Source organism: Carettochelys insculpta, chromosome 3, assembly GCF_033958435.1.
Source record: "Carettochelys insculpta isolate YL-2023 chromosome 3, ASM3395843v1, whole genome shotgun sequence".
In the NCBI taxonomy this organism is placed as follows: domain Eukaryota; kingdom Metazoa; phylum Chordata; order Testudines; family Carettochelyidae; genus Carettochelys; species Carettochelys insculpta.
Genome location: NC_134139.1, coordinates 162,051,185 through 162,072,563, shown reverse-complemented (window position 1 = coordinate 162,072,563; position 21,379 = coordinate 162,051,185). Strand labels below are relative to the sequence as shown.

The following is a 21,379-nucleotide window of genomic DNA, read 5'->3' as shown; positions in this document are numbered from 1 at the left end:
AGCATTAGGATGCTTCCGGTCGCTGTTTTTGAAAGTGTACGGCTTGGTGCGGCTACACAGAGGTCCTTTTTGAAAGGACCTGCACCTTTTGAAATCCCCTTATCCAGCTCACTGATTGGAATAAGGGGATTTCGAAAGGTTCAGGCCCTTTTGAAAAGGACCCCCAGGTAGCCTCGCCGAGCCATGCGCTTTTGAAAGCAGCGCTTTCAAAGCATCGTGGTCGGAAGCGTCCTAATGCTAAATGAGCTGCTGAATATTCAATTCAGCACCTCATTATTAATCTTTGAAATGTCCATTAGCATGGCTATTTCGAAGATTTGTGCCTGTGCAGACACACCTTACTGTTACATTCTTATTATTCTCGCTTGAAATTTCTGTCCACAGAGATTCTGTGATACTCTTGCACTTGTGAAAGATTTTTTACTACATTTGACTCTGTTTTTTCTTTCACATGTAGAGCCATTCACCAACTCGTACAACCTACTCTTTCTTTCACTGCTGTACATTTTGTAGTCTGGTATTTACCACATCACACTATCATCATTCTACCCAAGTTTCTGTGATGCCTATTATATTAATACCCTTATTTATTAATGTATCGGAGGGGTAGCCGTGTTAGTCTGGATCTGTAGCAGCAACGAAGGGTCCTGTGGCACCTTATAGACTAACAGAAAAGTTTAGAGCATGAGCTTTCGTGAGTTAACTGAAGAAGTTAAGCATCTGAAGAAGTGAGTTAACTCACGAAAGCTCATGCTCTAAACTTTTCTGTTAGTCTATAAGGTGCCACAGGACCCTTCGTTGCTGCTATTTATTAATGGGCACTCAAGTGCACTCATTTTAGAATTTAAAAAATGCACAATAGCTCAGTGGTTAGAGCACTGGCCTTGTAAATCCAGGGTTGTGAACTCAGTCCTTGATGGGGCCTTTCAAGGATCTGGGGCAGGTTAAATTAATCAAAAAAAAAAATCTAGCAGGGATGGTGATAGGTCTTGCTGTGAGTGCACGAGATTGGATTCTATGACCTCTCCAGGTCCCGTCCAGCTCTATGAGACTTCTTCCATTCATATACAAGCACTGAAGAAAATCTGTCAGTACTTAGTTGCCCATCTTCATATGATGTAATGGGGCTCTTTTGTTTGATTGTTTCTCTTCAGCTCTTACCTATACCTTATCAATTGCTGTCCTCCTCTTTTTTCCACTGGAATATAGAGAAAGAGAAGTTACTCACCTGTAGTAACGATGGTTCTTCGAGATGTGTCCCCGTGGGTGCTCCACAATAGGTGTCGGGCTCGCCTGGCGCCGCAGATTGGAAATCTTCCAGCAGTTTCTCCTGGATCGCGCATGTGCCAGTGCGCGCCACCCCCTGCGCGCCCCAGGCCGTGTGCGCGATCCGGTCCCCGCCAGTTCCTTGACCAACCGCCTCGGATGCTCCTGAAAAACACTAGACAGAGATCCGAAGCGGGGAGGATGGGCGGGTGGTGGAGCACCCACGGGGACATATCTCGAAGAACCATCGTTACTACAGGTGAGTAACTTCTCTTTCTTCTTCGAGTGGTCCCCGTGGGTGCTCCACAATAGGTGACTACCCAGCAGTAACCCAAGTAAGGAGGTGGGTAATCAGTTGATGTGCAGCTTGGCCCCGAGAGGACTGCTGTCAACAGATGGGTATCCTCTTCGAATACCCGAGGCAGGGCATAATGCTCGGTGAAGGTGTCATAGGAAGACCAGGTCGCTGCTCTACAGATGTCTTTTAACGCAATGCCCTTGAAGAAGGCTGTTGACGCCGCCACCGCCCTGGTGGAGTGAGCCCTGGGCGGGGCCAGCAAAGGAGCAGTTTGAAGCTCGTAACACATTTTTATACAGGACACAATGTGCTTTGAGATTCTGTGTGAAGAGAGACCTTCTCCTTTTGACCTGGGAGAGAGAGAGACTAGGAGCCTGTCTGTGTTCCAGAAGGACTTAGTTCTGTCTATGTAGAAGGCCAACGCCCTCCTCACATCCAGGAGACGCAGGCAGTGCCTCCGTGCCAGAGCTGTGAGGCTTCGGGTAAAACAAGGGTAAAACCATTGGCTCGTTAAGATTGGACTCCGAAGAGACTTTTGGAACAAAGGCTGGGTGCAGCCTTAAGGTTACTGCCCCCTTTGAGAATACTGTGCAGTGAGGCGTTGCCATCACTGCCGCGAGCTCACTCACCCTGCGGGCTGATGTAGTAGCAAGGAGGAAGGTTGTTTTTTTTTTTGTTTTGTTTGTTTTGTTTTGTTTTGTTTTGTTTTATCATAAGGAGACATATGGGAACTGTGGCTAATGGTTCAAAAGGTGGACCCGATAGTGTGCTGAGCACCAAGTCCAAATTCCACGATGGTGGAAGCAGTTTCCGAGGAGGGTACAGGTTTACCAGCCCCTTCTAGAACCTGGTAACAATAGGATGGGTGAATACCGTGGGCCCTTCCTCTGTATGCCGAAAGGCTGATATAGCGGCGAGGTGGACCTTTAGCAAGGATAGAAAAAACCCGCCTCTCTTGAGGTCCAATAAGTATTCTAGTACTACAGGTATAGGAACGTCAAGGGGAGCTAACTGCTTGGCGGAACACCAGGGTGTGAATCGATTCCATTTCTGCTTGTAAGTCCTCCTGGTGGAGGTCCTTCGGCTACATTCCAGGACTTGTTGTACTCCCTCCGTACACATGCTCTTTAATGAGCTGAGCCATGGATTAGCCATGCTTGCAGGCGCAGACCCTGAGGGTGCGGGTGCACTGAGGACCCCTGAGCCTGCGTGAGTAAGTCCGGTGCCACCGGTAGAGGGAGCGGTGGGCGGTCCGACATGCGCAAAAGCAAGGGAAGCCATTGCTGCCGATCCCAAGCGGGACTATGAGTATCATGCGAGCTCTCTCCTTTCTGGCTTTGTGCAAGACCTTGTGGCAAACCGATCGATCTGGGGAAACCCCCATGTACGAAAAATGCACCGTAGCAGATCGGAGCGGATCTCCCATTCGTGCGTGATTGCAAAGCGCCTGCTCAGCTGATCTGCTTTCACGGTGTGAGCGCCCAGCAAGTACGAGGCTTTCAACGTTATGTTGTTGGCGATGCACCAATTCTACAATTGGACTGCTTCCGCACATAGGGCACGGGATCGTGCTCCTCTTGTCGATTAATGTAAAACATAGTGGAGGTATTGTTGGTATTGAATCCCGACTACTTTGCCACGTAGGTTATGTGGAAAATGTTTGCAGGCGTAGAACACTGCTCTGAGCTCCGGCATGGTTATGTGCAGTGTCTGTTCCGCAGGGGACCATAGCCCTTGTGTTACCTTGTCACCGATGTGCGCTCCCCATCCTATGTGGGAGGCATCGGTAGTAAGGAAAAAACAGAAATTTGTGGTTGGTGAAAAGGCACCCCCACTAGCAGATTCTCGGGGTTTTCCCACCACGCCAGGGATCTGCGCACCTCTGTTGTGGGCGACACCACCCTGTGGACAGTGTGGGATGCCGGTATGTAAACGCCCACCAGCCAATGCTACAGGCTTGACATGTGCAACCTGGCATTCTGTACCACAAACATCGCTGCCGTCGTATGGCCCAGCAGCTGTAGGCACGTTAAGACTGGCACCGTAGGGCTGTATGTGATGACTTGCACCAGCGAACTGATTGCGCGGAAGTGGGCATCGGGTAGGTACACCCTTGCTGTGATAGAGTTTATGCGTGCCCCTATGAACTCTATATGTTGTGTGGGTTTGGACTTTGACTTTGTGAGGTTGATGACTAGGCCCAGCGAAGAAACGTGTCTGCTGTGACGCGTATCATGCGTGAGACCTCTGCCTTCGAGGTCCCTTTTAGCAGGCAGTCGCCCAGATCTGGGAAAAATAAACACCCCCTGTCTGTGCAGGTAGGTTGATACCACTGCCAGGGTTTTGGTAAAGACTCTGGGGGCCGAGGAGAGGCCAAATGGAAGAACCCTGTGCTGGAAGAGCTCCTGGCCGACCGTGAAGCGGAGGAAGCGTCTGTGTGCCGGGTGGATTGTTATACGAAAGTAAGCATCTCGTAAGTCGAGTGCTGCAACCCAGTCTCCATCATCCAGTGCCGTGAGTATCAAGGCAACTGTGATCATCCAAAACTGTTACTTACGCAAGTAACTGTTGAGGCCCCAAAGATCTAAGATGGCCTCCAGTGTCCTGTTTTGTTCTCTGGTAGGAAGTAGGGTGAATAAAAACCTTCCCCTGGAATTATTCCGGCACTCTTTCCACCGCCCTTATGAACATAAGGCGAGTCACCTTCTGCTTGAGCCTCACCTCATGGCAGCGTCCCTGAGGTGAGGCCTGGTGGGAGGCTTCATCAGTGGAAGCGACTGGGAGGGCATCGTGTAACCCGTGGCTATGACCTCCAGCACCCATACGTCTGTGGTGATCTTTTGCCATTGGGAGTGGAACGGTCTGAGGCAATGATGGAACATGAAATGAGAGTAGCATTGAGCGAGGGTATTGATAGTGCCGCCCCCGACCTATCCATCAAACTTGTTGCCTTTAGGCCTGACCCGAGGGCGTACGGCTTTGTTAAGAACGTCGCCTAGGAGTTCTGTACTGTTGCCGTTATTGATAGCGCCCTTGGTCATAGCCCCATTGATATTGAGCACGCTGTGGCTGTAAGCGTAGCATCTTTGCTCAGGGTAAAAGTTTTCCCGCCTGTATGGGGGAGTATAAATGCCCGAGGTTCTAAGTGTAGCTCTCGAGTCCTTACTGGGGTGAGGGACCGAGTCGGTTGAGTCTGCAAACAGCTCTTGTGTATCAAAGGGAAGGTCCATGATCTTCGCCTGTAGGTCCCTTGAGATACCCGACGTCTGGGGCCAGGATTCTCTACACATGACCACTGCTGTAGCCCTTGAACGTGCTGCCGTGTCCGCCACATCCAGGGCGATCTGGATTCCCATCCGCGATGCTGCGTAGCCCTCTTGAATCATCGCCTTTAACACCGGCTTTTTATGTTCCGGAAGTGAATCCATGAGGGGAGTAAGCCCAGAGTAATTATCAAAATTATGGTTTGCTAGGTGTGCCCATAATTTGCCATTCTCAATAGTAGGATAGGAGAGGAATATACCTTCCTGCCAAACAGCTCTAGCTTTTTAGCATCTTTGTCCGATCCCCCGATTTGTACTGAGAAGCCTTTGACCTCTGCTGGGACGACCCGACCACCAAAGAATTTGGTTGTGGGTGACTGAAGAGGAACTCCATGCCCTTTGCCGGGGCGAAGTATTTCTTATCCGCTCTCTTGTTCGTAGGCAGAACAGAGGCCGGAGTCTGCCATGTAGTAGCGGCTGACTCCAGAATGGCTTCGTCCAGCGGAATAGCAATTTTGGATGAAGCCGGGGGTCTCAAATTTTTCAGGAGTTTGTGATGTTTCTCCTGCACCTCTGCCGTTTGAATGTCTTGCGTGAAAGCCACCCTTCTAAACAGCTCCTGAAACTGTTTAAAGTCATCCGGGGAAGAGATGTCCCCGGGGGCCATGGCCTCATCTGGGGAGGATGAGGAGGAACCCCTAAGGTAAACCTCCCTCGAACCCTCGGGTTCCTGCGGTCGATGATACACTTGCTCGCCAGAGGATCGTGAAGAAAAGTCTCGGGGTTCTAAAATTAACTCCCCTTGAGACAACTGTGTTTCCGTCCCCGATCGGGAGTGCCCACGGGGGTACTGAGCGGCCGGGGGGGGGACCTGCCCCTGGGTGTAGGCCTGTGGTTTGTCTGTGTCCAGCCTGATAAGGACGACCATGGCAGCACGGGCAAGGGTCCAGGGATGGAGACCAAGACCACTCACGGGGTGTGTACCCCTGATGTCTGGGAGAGCGAGACCTCCGCGACAACACTGATAAGAGGCGAAATTGGCTTGTGATAGTACGCCAGGGGATCCATCCCAGAAATGGTGAAGGTGGCCCAAGCCATGGTGACATTGGTTGGAGGAACGGAAAAGGAGGTTTTTTTTTGTTTGTTTGTTTTTTTTTTCGGATGGGCTGGTGGAGACACAGGCCTTCCGTGCGGCATGTGTATCACAGGGTGAGGGCTTGGTGATAACAGCAGTGCAGCCCTGTCCAGAGATGGACTGCCATGCCGGGTTTTTGATGTTGCCTTGCCCCTCCGCTGTGGGGCCAGCACCACCCCCTTCCGTGCCGGGCATCTCGGCCCCGCTGTCAGCGCCGCGCTCAGCACCGTCAGCTGCGGTGCCGCGCGGGTATCCCCCTCCGGTGCCTGCAGGCTCCGTGCCTGGCAGCCCTGCACCGCTGGTGCCACGGGGGTCTGTGCCGCCTGTGGCGGTGCCGCCGGTTCCGGCGCTTGCCTGGCTCACACTCTGGGCACCGCGCGTGCCGGCTGTTGAATAATCGGAGGCTCAGCCTCTGCCACGTGCGCTGGTGCGCTGCCGCTTGCCTGAGTATGCGGCTGGTGGCTGTGTGCTCCGCTCGTTCTGCTCGCTGCAAACGCACAGCAAGGATCAAGCCAGGGAGAGTTTCCTTTGTTTCTGCACTGAGGGGGTGAGAGAGAAAAGCTGCCCTCCTCTTATGCAACCCAGAGGGCCCTTCTGGGTGAGGCTTCTCCGGCAAGTCCGGCTGGAGAGCCTTATCAACAAGAGCATTTTACGCCTCATCGCTCTGTCCTTCCTGGCCCTGGCTGTGAGCTTAGCACAGTGAGAATGCGTCTGGGTAAGCTGTAATTCCCCCAGTTGTCGGATGCCTTCGCTATGCCCCACGGAGGCCGGCATAGCTTCACAGCATGACTCCCGCTTTTTTAAGCCTGAAGAGGCCATTGCAGTGAGTCCTGTATTGTTAATAGGGTACTTAACACTTAATTTGTGCCTTTCCACCCCAAATAGTGATCACCGGCCTGCGGGGCAGTAGGTGGCCTAAATGGCCCTCACGTCTGCTCTTCTCTTCTCCGCTCCTCTCTTTTTACTTTTTTTTTTTTTTTTTTGATATTCCTTGTCTTTGCTTTCTCTCTCTTTTTTTTTTTTTGTTTAATAATCGAAACAACAAATTACACGTGGGAAAAAACCACTAAGTAATCTGACTCTGGCCTTAGCCTGAGCGGATTCCGTCCGCAGCCGATGGCGGCTGAGAAGGAACTGGCGGGGACCGGATCGCACACACGGCCGGGGGAGTGCAGGGGGGTGGCGCGCATCGGCGCATGCGCGATCCAGGAGAAACTGCTGGAAGATTTCCGATCTGCAGCACCAGGCGAGCCCGACACCTATTGTGGAGCACCCACGGGGACCACTCAAAGAAGAATCCCCATTAATAAATATTCTCCTAACTGGTCTCTCTGTCTGAACTACGTCCTCCTCTGCACATGTTGGCTTTCCCCCCAGCACCTAGTTTCAAAACTCCCCTACAAGATTTATTTATTTTACATGCCAGCAGTTTTGTTCTGTTATGGGTTAGACGGAACCTGCTATACATTAGGTGGAACCCATCCTTTCTGTGGGCTCCTCCTTCTCCAAAAGGTTCCCCAGTTCCTAATCAACCTAAATCTCTTCTCTGAGAACCATCCCACACACAGAGACCCTCCAGTTCTGCCTAATCATCCCTATATGTGGAACAGGAAGCATTTCAGAGATGCCTACTTGTTTTGCAGAAAAAATCTAAGAATCTACTCACCTTCTGGATCCAGAAGTCTGGTGACACCAAGTTTTTCTGCTACATAAAAAGCATGTTCTAAATTTGCAAGGTTGCTTTGAACAGCAACAGTATTCATGTCTATCAGGTCCGGCCTGCAAAACAAAAACAGCAATTACATAAGTAATTTAACCATTTGAATACATAATTGTTGTAACACAACTGTGGAGTACTTTAAAAAAACCCTACAAGTGCTATTATTTTCAAGGAATGTTTTAAGAGCAAGTAATAATGACTACAAAGAAACCATGCCCAGATCTAAACCAAAACAAAAACCACCACAAATGGAGAGAAATAAATGAAAAGCAGAAACCATGTCTTTGTCATAGTTCTATCAGATGAAATGCAGTTGAATGGCTTCCTACAAGATGCTGGTGGTGATGGCAGGAGGAGAATCTTAATGCTAAAAATGGAATTACCCACTAATGTTTTTCAAAATATGAAAACATTTATATTGCTCACACTCAGACTCCGTAAAGTAGGTGATGTGAGTGTCACCTTTTAGGACCATTTCCATCCCTCAGTTTTCTTATCTGTATTCCTAAGGGGGAAAAGGCAAAATGCTACCATAATGGGGTATACCTACCCCACACCTTCCCCAAAAGGGTTAATTCTGCTTTGCAGACCGAGGCAGCTCCGCCCCTCCAACTCTGCTGGGCATGCTCAGCCTGAAGGCAGAGTATAAAAAGAAATAGCCCAACTCAGTCTGTTCGGGTTCCTGAAAGGGAGGACGTAGACTGCAGGATCCTCTCCAGGGAACTGCTACAAGTTCTAACTACACAGCCACAGCATGCGGAATACTAGAGGGACTCCAAATTGTCTGATGAGCCCAGAGAAGAGATGACACCAGCAGCAGCTATGCCACTCGAGGCCCTGAGAGAACCATGGAGCAACACTGAGGGAGAAAGGGTAGGAAGCAGCCCAGTGAACTCAGATTCTTGTCCAGGAGTGAAACTGGGAACCAGTCAGTGTGTTTCAAAAGGATCCTCACTGACTCAGTGGCGAGCACGCTCACTACCAGCAGAACTCCAGGCTGGAACTCGGAGGAACAGGGAGGGCCCAAGTCCCTCTACCTGAGGAGTCACATGTACCCAGTGTCCCACTTCACCAATTAGCCAGTCAGCCACACAATCCCATTGAAGTAGGCTAATCTATTGACACTGGCCTTTAGGCCACAATGCCCTACATGAAAGGGCCACGCATTGACCCCAGCTATTGTGCCCTGTGGCCCTGAATGGAACAATCAGCTGCTTTATTGACTTTCGCCATGGAGCTCCTACTCCCCGATTGGAAGCAAGAGCCCTTTTATTCATTCTAGTCACTAGGCTATACTACCACATTGGGTAGTCAGGGCTGTGAACAAGTGACCCTAAACAGCTGCCACACAGGGTTGTTTCCCCACCACCAGCCCCTCTTCTTCCTACCTTACATTACCCAGCACCTACGATGGGACATAACTACACTACTACAGCAATCCTGGCTAGAATAGGCCATTTTCATACAAGTCCACCACGCAAGTTTGAAAACATTTACAACTGGAATAATTGAGGCAAAAGTTCAAAATGTTTACCTTTTTCAAAACCTATAAATACATCATTTATTTTTCCAGTATGGCAATCCTCCCACCCCAAAATCTATATTAACTGTGCTAGTCTCCATGGCTGCGTCTACACGGCCCCTCCCTTTCAGAAGGGGCATGCAAATATGGCCAGTTGGAAACGCAAATGAGGTACAGATTTAAATATCTCATGCCTCATTTGCATATTCCAGCATGACTTTGCTTCCAGAAGAACCATTTCTGGAAGCCAAAGCAGCAATGTGGATGGGGTTCCTTCAAAAGGAACGCCCCCCTCTTTCAAAAGCACCCTTCTTCCTAATTTTTTCAGCAAGAAGGGTGCTTTTGAAAGTGGGGTTTCCTTTCGACTGTCCACACAGCTTCCTTGGCTTCCTGAATGGCTCTTCTGGAAGCCTAATCACATGGGAATATGAAAATGAGGCGTGAGATATTTAAATCTTCAACTCATTTGCGTTTCTGATTGGCTGCATTTGCATGCCTCTTCTGAAAGGGAGGGGCTGTGTAGACCAAGCTTATGTCACAGAAAACAAAGTTCTCTCAGCCAGTCAGAAGCCCAAGTTTTTTCTTGTGCTTTTCTGAGGACATATTAATAAATAGATCATACTCCTGAACTATTGTTAACCTGATGGAATATGTTCTCTCTAGTGACTTTAAACAGAGAAGTATCTTGCTTATGTTATCTTTTAATTTCACTGCAATTAACAGTAAAGTATAAATAATTATTTAAAAAGGAATGCACTATGTCATACTCACACTACTTCAGATTATAGATTAACAAACATGTACTTCAAAACATACTATCAATGGAAAAAGCCCCTAAATTTCTGTATAATCTTTTTTCCATTCTGTGTTTCCTCCAAACATTTCATGCTTCCTGAGAACACTGGCATGAAACATAAAACAATGCCTATTCAACTGTCAACTTACAGAACATGATCTGGCAAGTTGGTGTTAAGAGCCTTGCCTCTTCATGATAAAAATAAGCTCTACTGTCTAAAAAAATTAATAAAAACTAATGCAGTAGCATTCACTGATCACTTCAGGTAAAAGCTGCTACTGCACCCAACACTTAAAACAAACAGTGTGTGAAATACCACACATTTTATGCATACAATCCTATTCCCAAACCCTGGCCATAACATAGATACTCATATCCCATTACAATAAAATTATTAATGAAAGTAAAAATTAATGCCTAGCTTTGATATTGCCCTTTTTATTCACAGATTTCAAAGGCTTTACAGAGGAGATCAGTATCAAACTTATGGCCCAGGGAAGAGCATGACACAGCAAACTGGTGAGAGGACTGTCAACACAACTCAGGTCTCGTTTCTCACTCCACTACCTTATCCTTTAGCCACTCACAACCTCATTTTATAAAAATAAAAATGTGCAGTGGAAACTATCCTATTTAACTGGTTGTACATCCCACACATGCTGTGTCTACTTAAAATAACTAGTTTACATGTAAGTAAAGGGTCTCGTCAGCCAAAAGAAGACTGCAGAAGATGGCCCTGTTCTTGCTCACCCATTAAAAGCAAAGCATAGTTCCTCTGGTATCTGGGGAAGGAACAAAACAGGTTTTAAATCACAAAAATAATGGCATTACCTGAAGTGTGGGAGAAAAAGTCCAAATGGGAAATTTTGAAACATGGGAGGTGAAATGGCACCTCCATCCTGAAAGAGTCACCATCTCCTCTTTCAGAAGAGGACAAGTTGCAATGAAGTTTAGGGCCGGAGAAAAGGGTTCCTACCCGCTCCTCTCAGTTAGACTCTTCTTCTGTCCTCCAGCAGTTTCTTGAACAAAAGAGCTATGAAATCTATAAACAACTGCCTTCTCCTTTCAAGAGAACTGCTCTTGTGCTTTTTATGCACTTTGTTGTTCTTCAGACAGAAGCTTACTAAGATTCAGTTCCCAAAAAGCTCCTGTCTATCACCCTAGTGTATGGCAGTTCTTTCTGGGCATGTTAAGAAGATTCTTTTTTGAGGGTATATACACTTGGAGCTGGGGATCTAATGCCTAGCTCAAGAAAGCATAGGAAGCTAGTGTGCTAAAAATGGAACGTAAGCACAGCAGCATGAGCTGCAGGATGGGCTAGCCACCCTGAGTAGATACCTAGACAGATTCCCTGGAGACCCATGACGAGAGCAAGTATGAGTATGTCTTCCCAGCTCTAGCTGTAAACATACCTTGTTTTGAATTCAGTATAAAAGTTTGTGTAAATATAAAATAACAATTTTCTGTAGCAGTATTAAGCAGTTTTCTACATCACAGAATATTAAATGCACTTCAAAACTAATTGTGACCTCGCCTTCAAACATAATAAAATCATCTTTCTTCTGGCTGATTTTTCAGCAATGAGTGGCCCTTGCCGTTAGAAAAAAAATGCACAAGCACCACAAACCACACAAAAAAGTCAGAACCATCCCATATGAAACAGGTGTCTCTCTCAGAGACACACCCAAATCAAGATGTTCGGCTTCTGAAGAGTGAGTCATCATTTTAATCAAATGAACCCCTACTACTTCTAAAGATTTCAGAGTAGCATTTAGAAATAAGATATAATTTGTATTAAAAATAACAGAGAGATACTGTAATATCACAGCAATTAAGAAACTGAGAAACTATAATCTGCTCAAGAAACTAATTTTAATAGATAGATCCATGAAGAATAACAGAACAGCACTTTGATAACAGTGCAAGGAAACCAAAGTTTTTATCTCGGAAGACTTGTGTGTGTTAAACCTTATAGTCTGTGAGTAGCTTTAGTGAAAGCAATGAAGAAACCTACAGCATGTAGGTTTTTATATAAAACTGAAATCTAATAAACCTTGTAAATAAATATCAAGTGCCAAAACAGCAGCTACAATATTTTGGGACCTTTAAAGGGGATCATGATATTTCAATGTGGAAAAAAGCTTTATTTTTAGTTCCCATAGTCAATTACACTATACAAACGATATTCTCTTTTTTATTGTTTTAAGACCCCAACTTTACTGGCAACAATTCTGTTATCTTTAATTTAAAAAAGTCAGGCTCTTATCCCGCAAATGCATACAGACAGACAGGAAGGCAGGCAGGCAGTGCCGTTTCTGTGAAAAACACAGGAGCTGGTATGCAGCCCGCTCCCGCTCCCTCCCCCCGCCCACCAGCCAGTCCCACAGCTGGGGGTACCCCAGTGCCAGTACTCAGCAGTGGCAAGTACTGGCACAATAAAAGCACTGTATATATCTCTATATCTATCACTTCACACGTGTCAGTGGCATCAATGAGTTCAACAGCACTGTATAAACTGAGCTCACATGCAAACCTCAATTATCTAATCCTTGGGAAACTCAGATTTAAATCACAGCAGTAAAGGAGAAGAGGAGATGCAGATTTACTATCTTGTATTAAAGGGCTATATTACCGAATGGATGTGTCTACACTACAAAAATAACTTTGAAGTTGCTTACTTAGAAGTAAGCAACTTTGAAGTTGAGTGTCTAAACTTCGAAGTAGGGCACTACTCCATTCCCAGGAATGGAGCAAGGACTTCGAAGTTGGGTTCCCTACTCTGAATTTAACTTCAAAGTACACTCATCCCTCGCTCTACAAGACAATTGGTTCCCAACTTTGTGCTCAAAGGTGAAAACTCATAAGAGGGACACTAAATTCTCATTAAAATAAATGTACAAGTCTCCGATTGGTTCCTATAGCTCAGCGAAGGAGTGGCAGCAGGTGGCGCTGCTTTTGAAAGATAAGTGAACCTGGGGTTGGGGGGTTGGAAAAGGTTAAAGGCTGGAGGCAGTCTGGGGCCATGAGTGGGAGGGAGGGTTAAAACCTAGTGGCCGGTTAGGTATGTGGGGGTTTCAGACAGCTGAAGGTTGGGTGCATGGTGGTCAGGCTGTGGCGGGGTTAAGTCTACCAGGCTGGCAGGGAGGGGAGGCAGGGGAGTCAGGCTGCCGTGGAGCCAGTCTGCGGAGCTGGCGAAGGTGCAGCGGGGTCAGGCTGCTGTGGGGCTGGCGGAGGACTTGGTCAGGCTGCTGCAGGGCTGGCGGAGGACAAGGGTCAGGCTGCTGCAGGGCTGGCGGAGGACAGGGGTAAGGCTGCTGCAGGGCTGGCGGAGGTGCAGGGGGCTCAGGCTGCCGTGGGACTGGCGGGGGGGCAGTTAGGCTGCCGAGGGGCCAGTCTGCAGGCCCGCACAGGGGTTAAGGCTGCTGCAGGTTGGGGCCGTGGGGCCAGCGCCAGGGGTCAAGCTGCCATGGGTTGCGGTTGCAGGGTTAGGCTGCAGCAGGTTGAGGCTGTGGGGCCGGCCGGGGTAACGGGGGTGGTCAGGCTATGGTGGGTTGGAACCGCAGGACGGGATTAAGGCTCATATTAGTGGGGAGAGTGCACTTGTAGAGTGAACAAAGGTAAGTAAACATGTCCCTTGTTTCAGTGAGTACTCGTTCATAAATTACTCGTTTAACAAGGGATGAGTGTAAGGGAAAATGTGTGTAGACTCTCTGCTGACTACTTCGATGTAGTGCCTAACTTCGAAGATAACTTCAAAGTTAGTTCCCAGTGTAGACACACCCAGTGAGTTTCACTAAGTAGCAACTCAGGAAATGGCAGGAGATTCAGAGTTAAGTGGAGTTAAGCAGAGTGTTGTCAGGTTTTTAATTGCTAAAATGAGAAAATGCCTATAAATATTAAATGAATTCTTTCCTCGCTGATCACAGATAACAAAGGATGGGTGCGAGAAAGAGCCACACATGCCTCAGGGAAGGAAGAAATTTTAATACAACAATTAAAAGCCATGCCGGAACACGTGATCATTGAAAAATGACTAAGAACTGCAAGATTTCTGAATCAGGCAGGGTGCATCCTGCATTTCATAAGGGAGTGGCAAAAGTGGCAAAGGAAGCCTAGCAAATCATTTGAGAATTATATTAAAGCACATTATGGTTGTACAAAAAATAATTTAAAAATTCCAAAAAGAGGGAATGTTAATGGTAAAGGTTTCCATGTAAACTTGGCTCTACACCCCTTGTACATGTGCATTTCAGTACACGTGTCACTTATCTGATTGTATAATATGGGTTGTGCTTTCCTTGTCCAGCACCCTCAGACTTGAGTGGTCCCAGACAAAGGGATTTCCTGGACCAGGGGAGGGGTGGCTGGGCTCCCCTCTTGGCTGCTGCCAGCTCCCTGCCCTCAGGCTTCCTGGGAGGCTCCACTCCTGCTAGAACTCCCTGCCAAACAGCTGTGAGCCAGGTCTCCCTGTGGGGCTCCCAGCTGCACGGCAGCCAGCAGGGCTCTGTGCCCCAGCAGGGCTCCCCAGTGGGATCTCTGTCCCAGCCAGTCTCCCCAGCCGCAGGGCTGCAGGACTCCCACACCCCGGCCAGGTTCCCCACTGCCCTGGGGCTGCTGGTGAGATCTGTGCCCCAGCCAAGCTCCCCAGCTGGCTCCCTAATAAAGGGATGTGGGGCTCCCCTAACTCCACTGGGCTTGCTGCTGCAATGGGGCTGCCAGCAATGTCCATGCCCCAGCTAGGCTTCCCAGCCAGCTCCTTGCCACAGAGCTGCAGGGTGCTCCCTCCCCTGCTAGGCTTCCCACTGCCACAGGGCTGCCGACAGGGTCCATGCCCCATCCAGGCTCTCTGGCTGTCTCCCCACCACAAGGCTCCCGCTGCTGGGCTCCCTGTCCACCAGGGCTCCCCAGATCAGCTCCTCCCTCTGCTCTCTGGCCCAGGTACTCCCTCCTCCCACTGGGCTCCCCAACCTTGCCCAGGCTCCCTGCAGTGGGGCTCCCTGACCCTGGCTGGGGTCTCCACAGTGGGGCTCCCCAAATCAGCTCCCCACCTCCCCAGAACAGGCTTCCAGCAGGGCTCCCTGCCATTCATGGGGCTCCATTGCAGAGGCACAACTGGAGCTCTCCTGTCTAGGTGCTCTCAGGTTCGGGAACATCTGTGGACCTGCCGGACCACGGACTTTGCCAGATGAGATGGTGACGGATGACAGAATTTCAATCTGTGTTATTAGTTGCCATAAAGCAACTCTTTCTCCTTCACTGTGTTGGGTAGATATGTTTTAAACCACATCAAAAAAGACTAGTCCTATAAATATTCCAAGTACTAGTCCAACTACAAATACATTACTTAGTATTTTACTGTGGGTACATGTGATCCTGTGGCTGGAAGCTCAAGTTAGACAAATTCAGACTGGACATAAGGTGTACATTTTTAATAGTGAAAATAATTAACCACTGGAACAATTAACAAGTCACAGTCATAATCACTGAAAAAAATTAAACTGATACTGGATGTTTTCCAAAATGATACTCTTTAGGAATAATTAAGGGGAAGGTCTGTGGCCCATGTTGGATTCTCAATCAGACTGGACGATCAGAGCGATCCTTTCTGGCCTCGGAAAAGAGAAGTTACTCACCTGTGTAGTAACGATGGTTCTTCGAGATGTGTCCCCGTGGGTGCTCCACAGTAGGTGTTGGGCTCGCCCCGGCGCTGCAGCTCGGAAAATCTTCAGCAGTCTCCGTCGGGTCGCGCATGCGCCGATGCGCGTCGGCTCTTCGCGTGCTTACAGTCACGTGCGCGATCCGGTCCCTGCCAGTTCCTGATCAACCGCTCCGGACGCCCCTGAAAAACACACAAACAGAGCTCCGAAGTGGGGAGGAACGGGTGGGTCGTGGAGCACCCACGGGGACACATCTCGAAGAACCATCGTTACTACACAGGTGAGTAACTTCTCTTTCTTCTTCGAGTGGTCCCCGTGGGTGCTCCACAGTAGGTGACTACCCAGCAGTAACCCCCCCTGAAAAAGGAGATGGGTACCCAATTTATGCGCAGCTTGCCCGTGAAAGGACTGCTGTCGACAGGCGTGTATCCTCATCAAGCATCCTGTGCATGGCGTAGTGCTTGGCGAAGGTGTCATAGGAAGACCACGTCGCTGCTCTGCAGATATCTCTCAGCGCAATGCCTTTGAAGAAGGCCGTTGACGCCACCATCACCCTAGTAGAGTGGGCTCTTGGCGGAACTGGCAGAGGAGTCTTGCAAATCTCATAATACAGTCTTATGCAAGACATAATGTGATTTGAAATCCTCTGTGAAGACAGCAATGAAGGGTCCTGTGGCACCTTATAGACTAACAGAAAAGTTTAGAGCATGAGCTTTTGTGAGTTAACTCACTTCTTCAGATGCTAGACTCTAGTGTGAATCTCTTGTCTTATTTTAGTAAAGTTCAGCGGCGTGGAAGTTTGTGTTGAAGGTTGGTTATTGATGAAAGACTCCAGATTGGAGAGATCTTTTTTGATGTTCTCCTGTTTGTTGTACAGGACGCTGATCAGGTGGTTCCTCAGTTTCTTTGAGAGCGTGTGGCATAATCTCTCACTGTAGTCTGTGCAGTATGTAGATTGCAAAGGATTTTTCACCTTCAGTCCATTCGGTATGATGTCCATTCGTTTGCATTTGGAGAGAAAGATGATGTCTGTCTGAATTTGTGCAAGCTTCCTCGTGAGATTGATAGATTTCCATTCCATACGGCTAAATGCAGTGCCTTGCATGTTGTCAAGTATCAGAGGGGTAGCCGTGTTAGTCTGGATCTGTAGCAGCAATGAAGGGTCCTGTGGCACCTTATAGACTAACAGAAAAGTTTAGAGCATGAGCTTTCGTGAGTTAACTCACTTCTTCAGATGCTGTGGTGGTTCTTCACCAGCATCTGAAAAAGTGAGTTAACTCACGAAAGCTCATGCTCTAAACTTTTCTGTTAATCTATAAGGTGCCACAGGACCCTTCATTGCTGCTACAGATCCAGACTAACACGGCTACCCCTCTGATCTGTGAAGATAACGCTTCTCCTTTTGACCTGGATGCAATGGACACCAGGAGTCTGTCCGTTTTCCGGAAAGGTTTAGTTCTATCGATGTAGAAGGCCAGTGCCCTTCTTACATCAAGTAAGTGCAACCATGCCTCTTCATTTGAGTTGTGAGGCTTAGGATAGAACGAGGGCAGCACTATTGGTTCATTGATGTGAAAGTCTGAAGAGACCTTCGGAACGAAGGCTGGGTGTAATCGTAAGACCACCGGTTCTTTTGAGAAGATCGTGCAGGGTGGTGTGGACATTATGGCCGCGAGCTCACTCACTCTGCGAGCTGACGTGATTGCCATGAGGAAAGTTGTTTTAATAGTAAGTAGTCGAAGGGGGACCATAGCCAATGGTTCAAAGGGCAGTCCCGAGAGGGTGTGTAGAACTAGGTCTAAACTCCATGACGGCGGTATTGGTTTCCGAGGGGGGTACAGATTCACCAACCCCTCTAGGAAACGCGAGACAACAGGATGGGCAAATGTGATTGATCCATCCTCTTCATGCCGAAACGCTGATATAGCCGCCAGATGCACCTTTATAGAGGATAGCAAAAGTCCGTTTTGTTTGAGTTGTAGCAAATAATCCAGAATCGTAGGTATGGTGGCATCCTGGGGTATTAGTTGCCTGGAGGAACACCATTTGGAAAAACGCAACCATTTGTGCTGATAAGTCTTTCTGGTGGAAGTTCTCCGACTACATTCAAGGACTTGTTGTACTCCCTCTGAGCATGTAGTCGCTAAGGCGCTTAGCCATGGATTAGCCATGCTTGTAGCCGAAGTCTCTTTGGGTGCAGGTGCAGTATGGACCCCCGAGCCTGAGTGAGAATGTCCGGTACTATTGGTAGGGGAAATGGCCGATGTTGAGCCATGCGCAAGAGCAATTGAGCCATGCGCAAGAGCAATGGGAACCACCGTTGCCGGTCCCAGGTTAGGACTATGAGTATCATGTGTGCTTTCTCCCTTCTGGCCTTCTCCAAGACCTTGTGTATAAGTGTCGTGGGAGGGAACGCATAAAGTAGAGGGCCCTTCCATGGGACCATGAAGGCGTCCCCCAAAGACTCCTGTCCCATGCCCGCTCTGGAGCAGTATTGGGACATTTCTTGTTTTCTCGGGTGGTGAACAAGTTGATTTGGGGAAAACGCCATCTGCAGAACACTTGGTGAAGTAGGTCTGAACGGATCTGCCACTCGTGAGTGGGCGCAAAGTGTCTGCTGAGTTGGTCCACCTTGACGTTGTGGACCCCCGGAAGGTATGAAGCCTTTATGATTATATTGTTGGCAATGCACCAGTTCCAGAGTCGGACCACCTCCGCACAAAGCGTACGAGACCTGGCTCCCCCAATGGTTTATATAAAAAATGGTGGTGGTGTTGTCGGTATTCACGCCGACTATTTTTCCGCACAGATAATTGTGAAAATGCCTGCACGCATTGAACACTGCCCTGAGCTCTAATATGTTTATGTGCAGTGTCGTCTCCATGGGGGACCATAATCCTTGAGTGGTTTTGTTGTCCATGTGAGCCCCCCATCCCATATGGGAGGCATCTGTTGTAATGAACACAATAATTTGCAGTTGGTGGAAGGGCACCCCGTTAGGAGATTCTTGGGGTTTCCCCACCATGTTAGTGAGCTTCGTGCCGCTGTTGTAAGTGACGCCCTCTTGTGGACGGTGTGGATTGAGGGTTTGTATACGGTTGCCAACCAATGCTGCAATCCTCGCATATGCAGCCTGGCGTTTTGCACCACAAACGTGGTGGTTGCCATATGCCCCAACAGTTGTAAGCACATGAGAACTGGAACAGTGGGGCTGTACGTTAGTAGTTGTATGAGAGATTCGATGGCACGAAAACGAGCCTCGGGTAAATACACCCTTGACGTGACTGAGTCTATCCGAGCCCCTATAAACTCTATATTTTGCGTGGGGTCGGTCTTTGACTTTGAGAAATTGATGATGAGGCCCAGTGAGGTAAATGTGTTTGGGGTGATGTGTATCATCCGTAACACCTCCACCCGGGAAGTTCCCTTTAGCAGGCAATCATCCAGGTACGGGAAAATGAAAACTCCCTGTCTGTGTAGGTATGCTGACACCACCGCTAAGGTCTTGATGAAGACTCTGGGTGCTGAAGAGAGTCTGAATGGGAGGACTCTGTACTGGAAATGATCCATACCCACAAGGAACCGGAGGAAAACGCCTGTGGGCTGGATGAATTGCGATATGAAAATACGCATCCTGTAAGTCGAGGGCTGCAAACCAATCGCCATGGTCTAGTGCGGTGACTATTGAAGCCATCGTAGTCATTTTCAAGCACTGTTTGCGTAGGTACTGGTTCAGTGCGCGTAGATCCAAAATGGGTCTCCACCCTCCTGTCTTCTTTTCCGTCAGGAAATACCTGGAGTAGAACCCTTTGCCTTGAAATTGTTCTGGTACTCTCTCCACCGCCCCTATGAATAGGAGGTGGTCCACCTCCCGCCTTAATTCCGGTAGGTGAGAGGAGTCTCTGAGAAGGGGTGCGGTGGGAGGATTTGGTGGAGGTAAAGACTGGAAGGGGATCGTGTATCCCGTGTTTACAATCTCCAATACCCACTTGTCCGACGTGATGCTTTTCCATTGTGGGTAAAATGGCTTGAGTCAGTGATGGAACATGTACTGAGATTGGCATTGAGGTACGGTCTTGGCTTCGCAGCCCTCGACATACCCGTCAAACTTGCTGTCTTGCACTTTGCCCTGTGGAGGCGCTGCCCTGCTGAGGCCGGCGCCTAGGGCCCTTATAATGTGTTTGTTGATGACGTCCCTGATCATACCCCCGTTGAAACTGGGTACGTTGCTGTTGGTAACCATAACGGCGTTGCTGAGGATAAAATTTCTTCCTTCTGAACGGTGGGGTATATATCCCCAAAGTCTGAAGTGTCGCTCTGGAATCTTTGCTCGAGTGTAGGACTGAGTCGGTCGATTCAGCAAACAATTTTATTTTGTCGAAGGGGAGGTCTGCAATTTTGACCTGTAACTCCTTTGGAATGCCGGATGTGTGAAGCCATGACTCTCTCCGCATTACCACTGCAGTGGCCACGGCGCGGGCCGCTGTGTCCGCCACATCCAGTGCAATCTGCACACCGGCTCGAGAAGCCGCGTAGCCCTCTTGCAAAATTGCCTTAAGAATTGGCCTTTTATCCTCTGGAAGGAAGTCCATGAGGGCAGTAAGCTTGGAATAGTTGTCGAAATTGTGATTCGACAAATGAGCGGCATAGTTGGCCATGCGGAGCAACAGAGTAGAGGAGAACTAGGCTTTTCTACCCAGAAGATCCAGCTTCTCTATGTCATTGTCCAATCACCAAGATTTGTACTGGGACGATTTGGACCTGTGTTGGTAGCGAGTCTGGCTGTGGATGACTAAATAGAAATTCCATACCTTTTGCAGGGACGAAGTACTTTTTGTCCACTCTTTTGTTGGTAGGAGGAGCGGATGCTGGAGTCTGCCATATATTAGTGGCTGCCTCCATGATTGCATCGTCCAGAGAAATAGCAATTTTAGAAGAAGATGGAAGCCTGAGGTTTTTAAGGAGTCTGTGGTGTTTCTCCTGCACCTCCGCCACTTGAATATCTTGGGATTGAGCTACTCGTTTGAACAGCTCCTGGAACTGTTTCAGGTCATCTGGGGGAGAAATGTCTCCAGGGACCACAGCCTCGTCTGGCGAGGATGAGGAGGCATCACTATGGTATCTCTCCTCCAATTCCTCTGGATCCTGGCTGTATTGATGTGATTGCCTTTGTGGAATTTCGAGGTGGGGTTCAATGTCTTTAGACCCAGCCTCTGATTGGGGAACTGGTGGTGTTCCCCCAGGTGGAAGCAGAACACTGTGGCATTGAGGGGTGGTCGACGGGGATCCATAGTGAGACGTCGACCTCCTATGATGACGCCCCGCATAATGATGGCGGTCGTAGCAACAGGGACAGGGGCCCGGCGATGGAGACCCAGACCATGACCCAAGGATGTAAGGGTGGTGCCTGGAATGTCGAGACCTCCGAGATGATACCGACGTACAAGGAGAGCCTCTGTGAGAAGACTCGTAGGGATCTCTGCTAGATGATGGAGAAAAGCGTGCAGACCCCTGGGATGGACTCTGAAGAAAAGGAGAAGGACGTTTGTGGCAGGCTGAAGGTGTTGCTGCCCGTCGAATCTCCGGTGGTGATCGTGGTGACAGAGGCAGCGCAATTACTTCAGGAGAAGGGCTGCGGTGCCTGGTCTTCATTTTAGCCTTTACCCTCTCGGGTGGTCTTATCGGTGAACTTGGTACCGGAGCAGGTGTCATGCTGATTTCC

General features: G+C 48.7%; 1 protein-coding gene across 15 annotated transcripts in view; it reads right to left on the bottom strand.

Moving 5' to 3' along the window:
* Positions 1 to 21,379, bottom strand: part of DST (dystonin) — a 483,110-nt gene that overhangs the window by 221,766 nt on the left and 239,965 nt on the right. For all 15 annotated transcript variants that reach the window (XM_074991114.1, XM_074991115.1, XM_074991118.1 and 12 more), the window contains one exon: positions 7,629 to 7,741. In XM_074991114.1, coding sequence (XP_074847215.1) covers positions 7,629 to 7,741 — 113 coding nt within the window. The remainder of the gene's footprint in view (positions 1 to 7,628; positions 7,742 to 21,379) is intronic.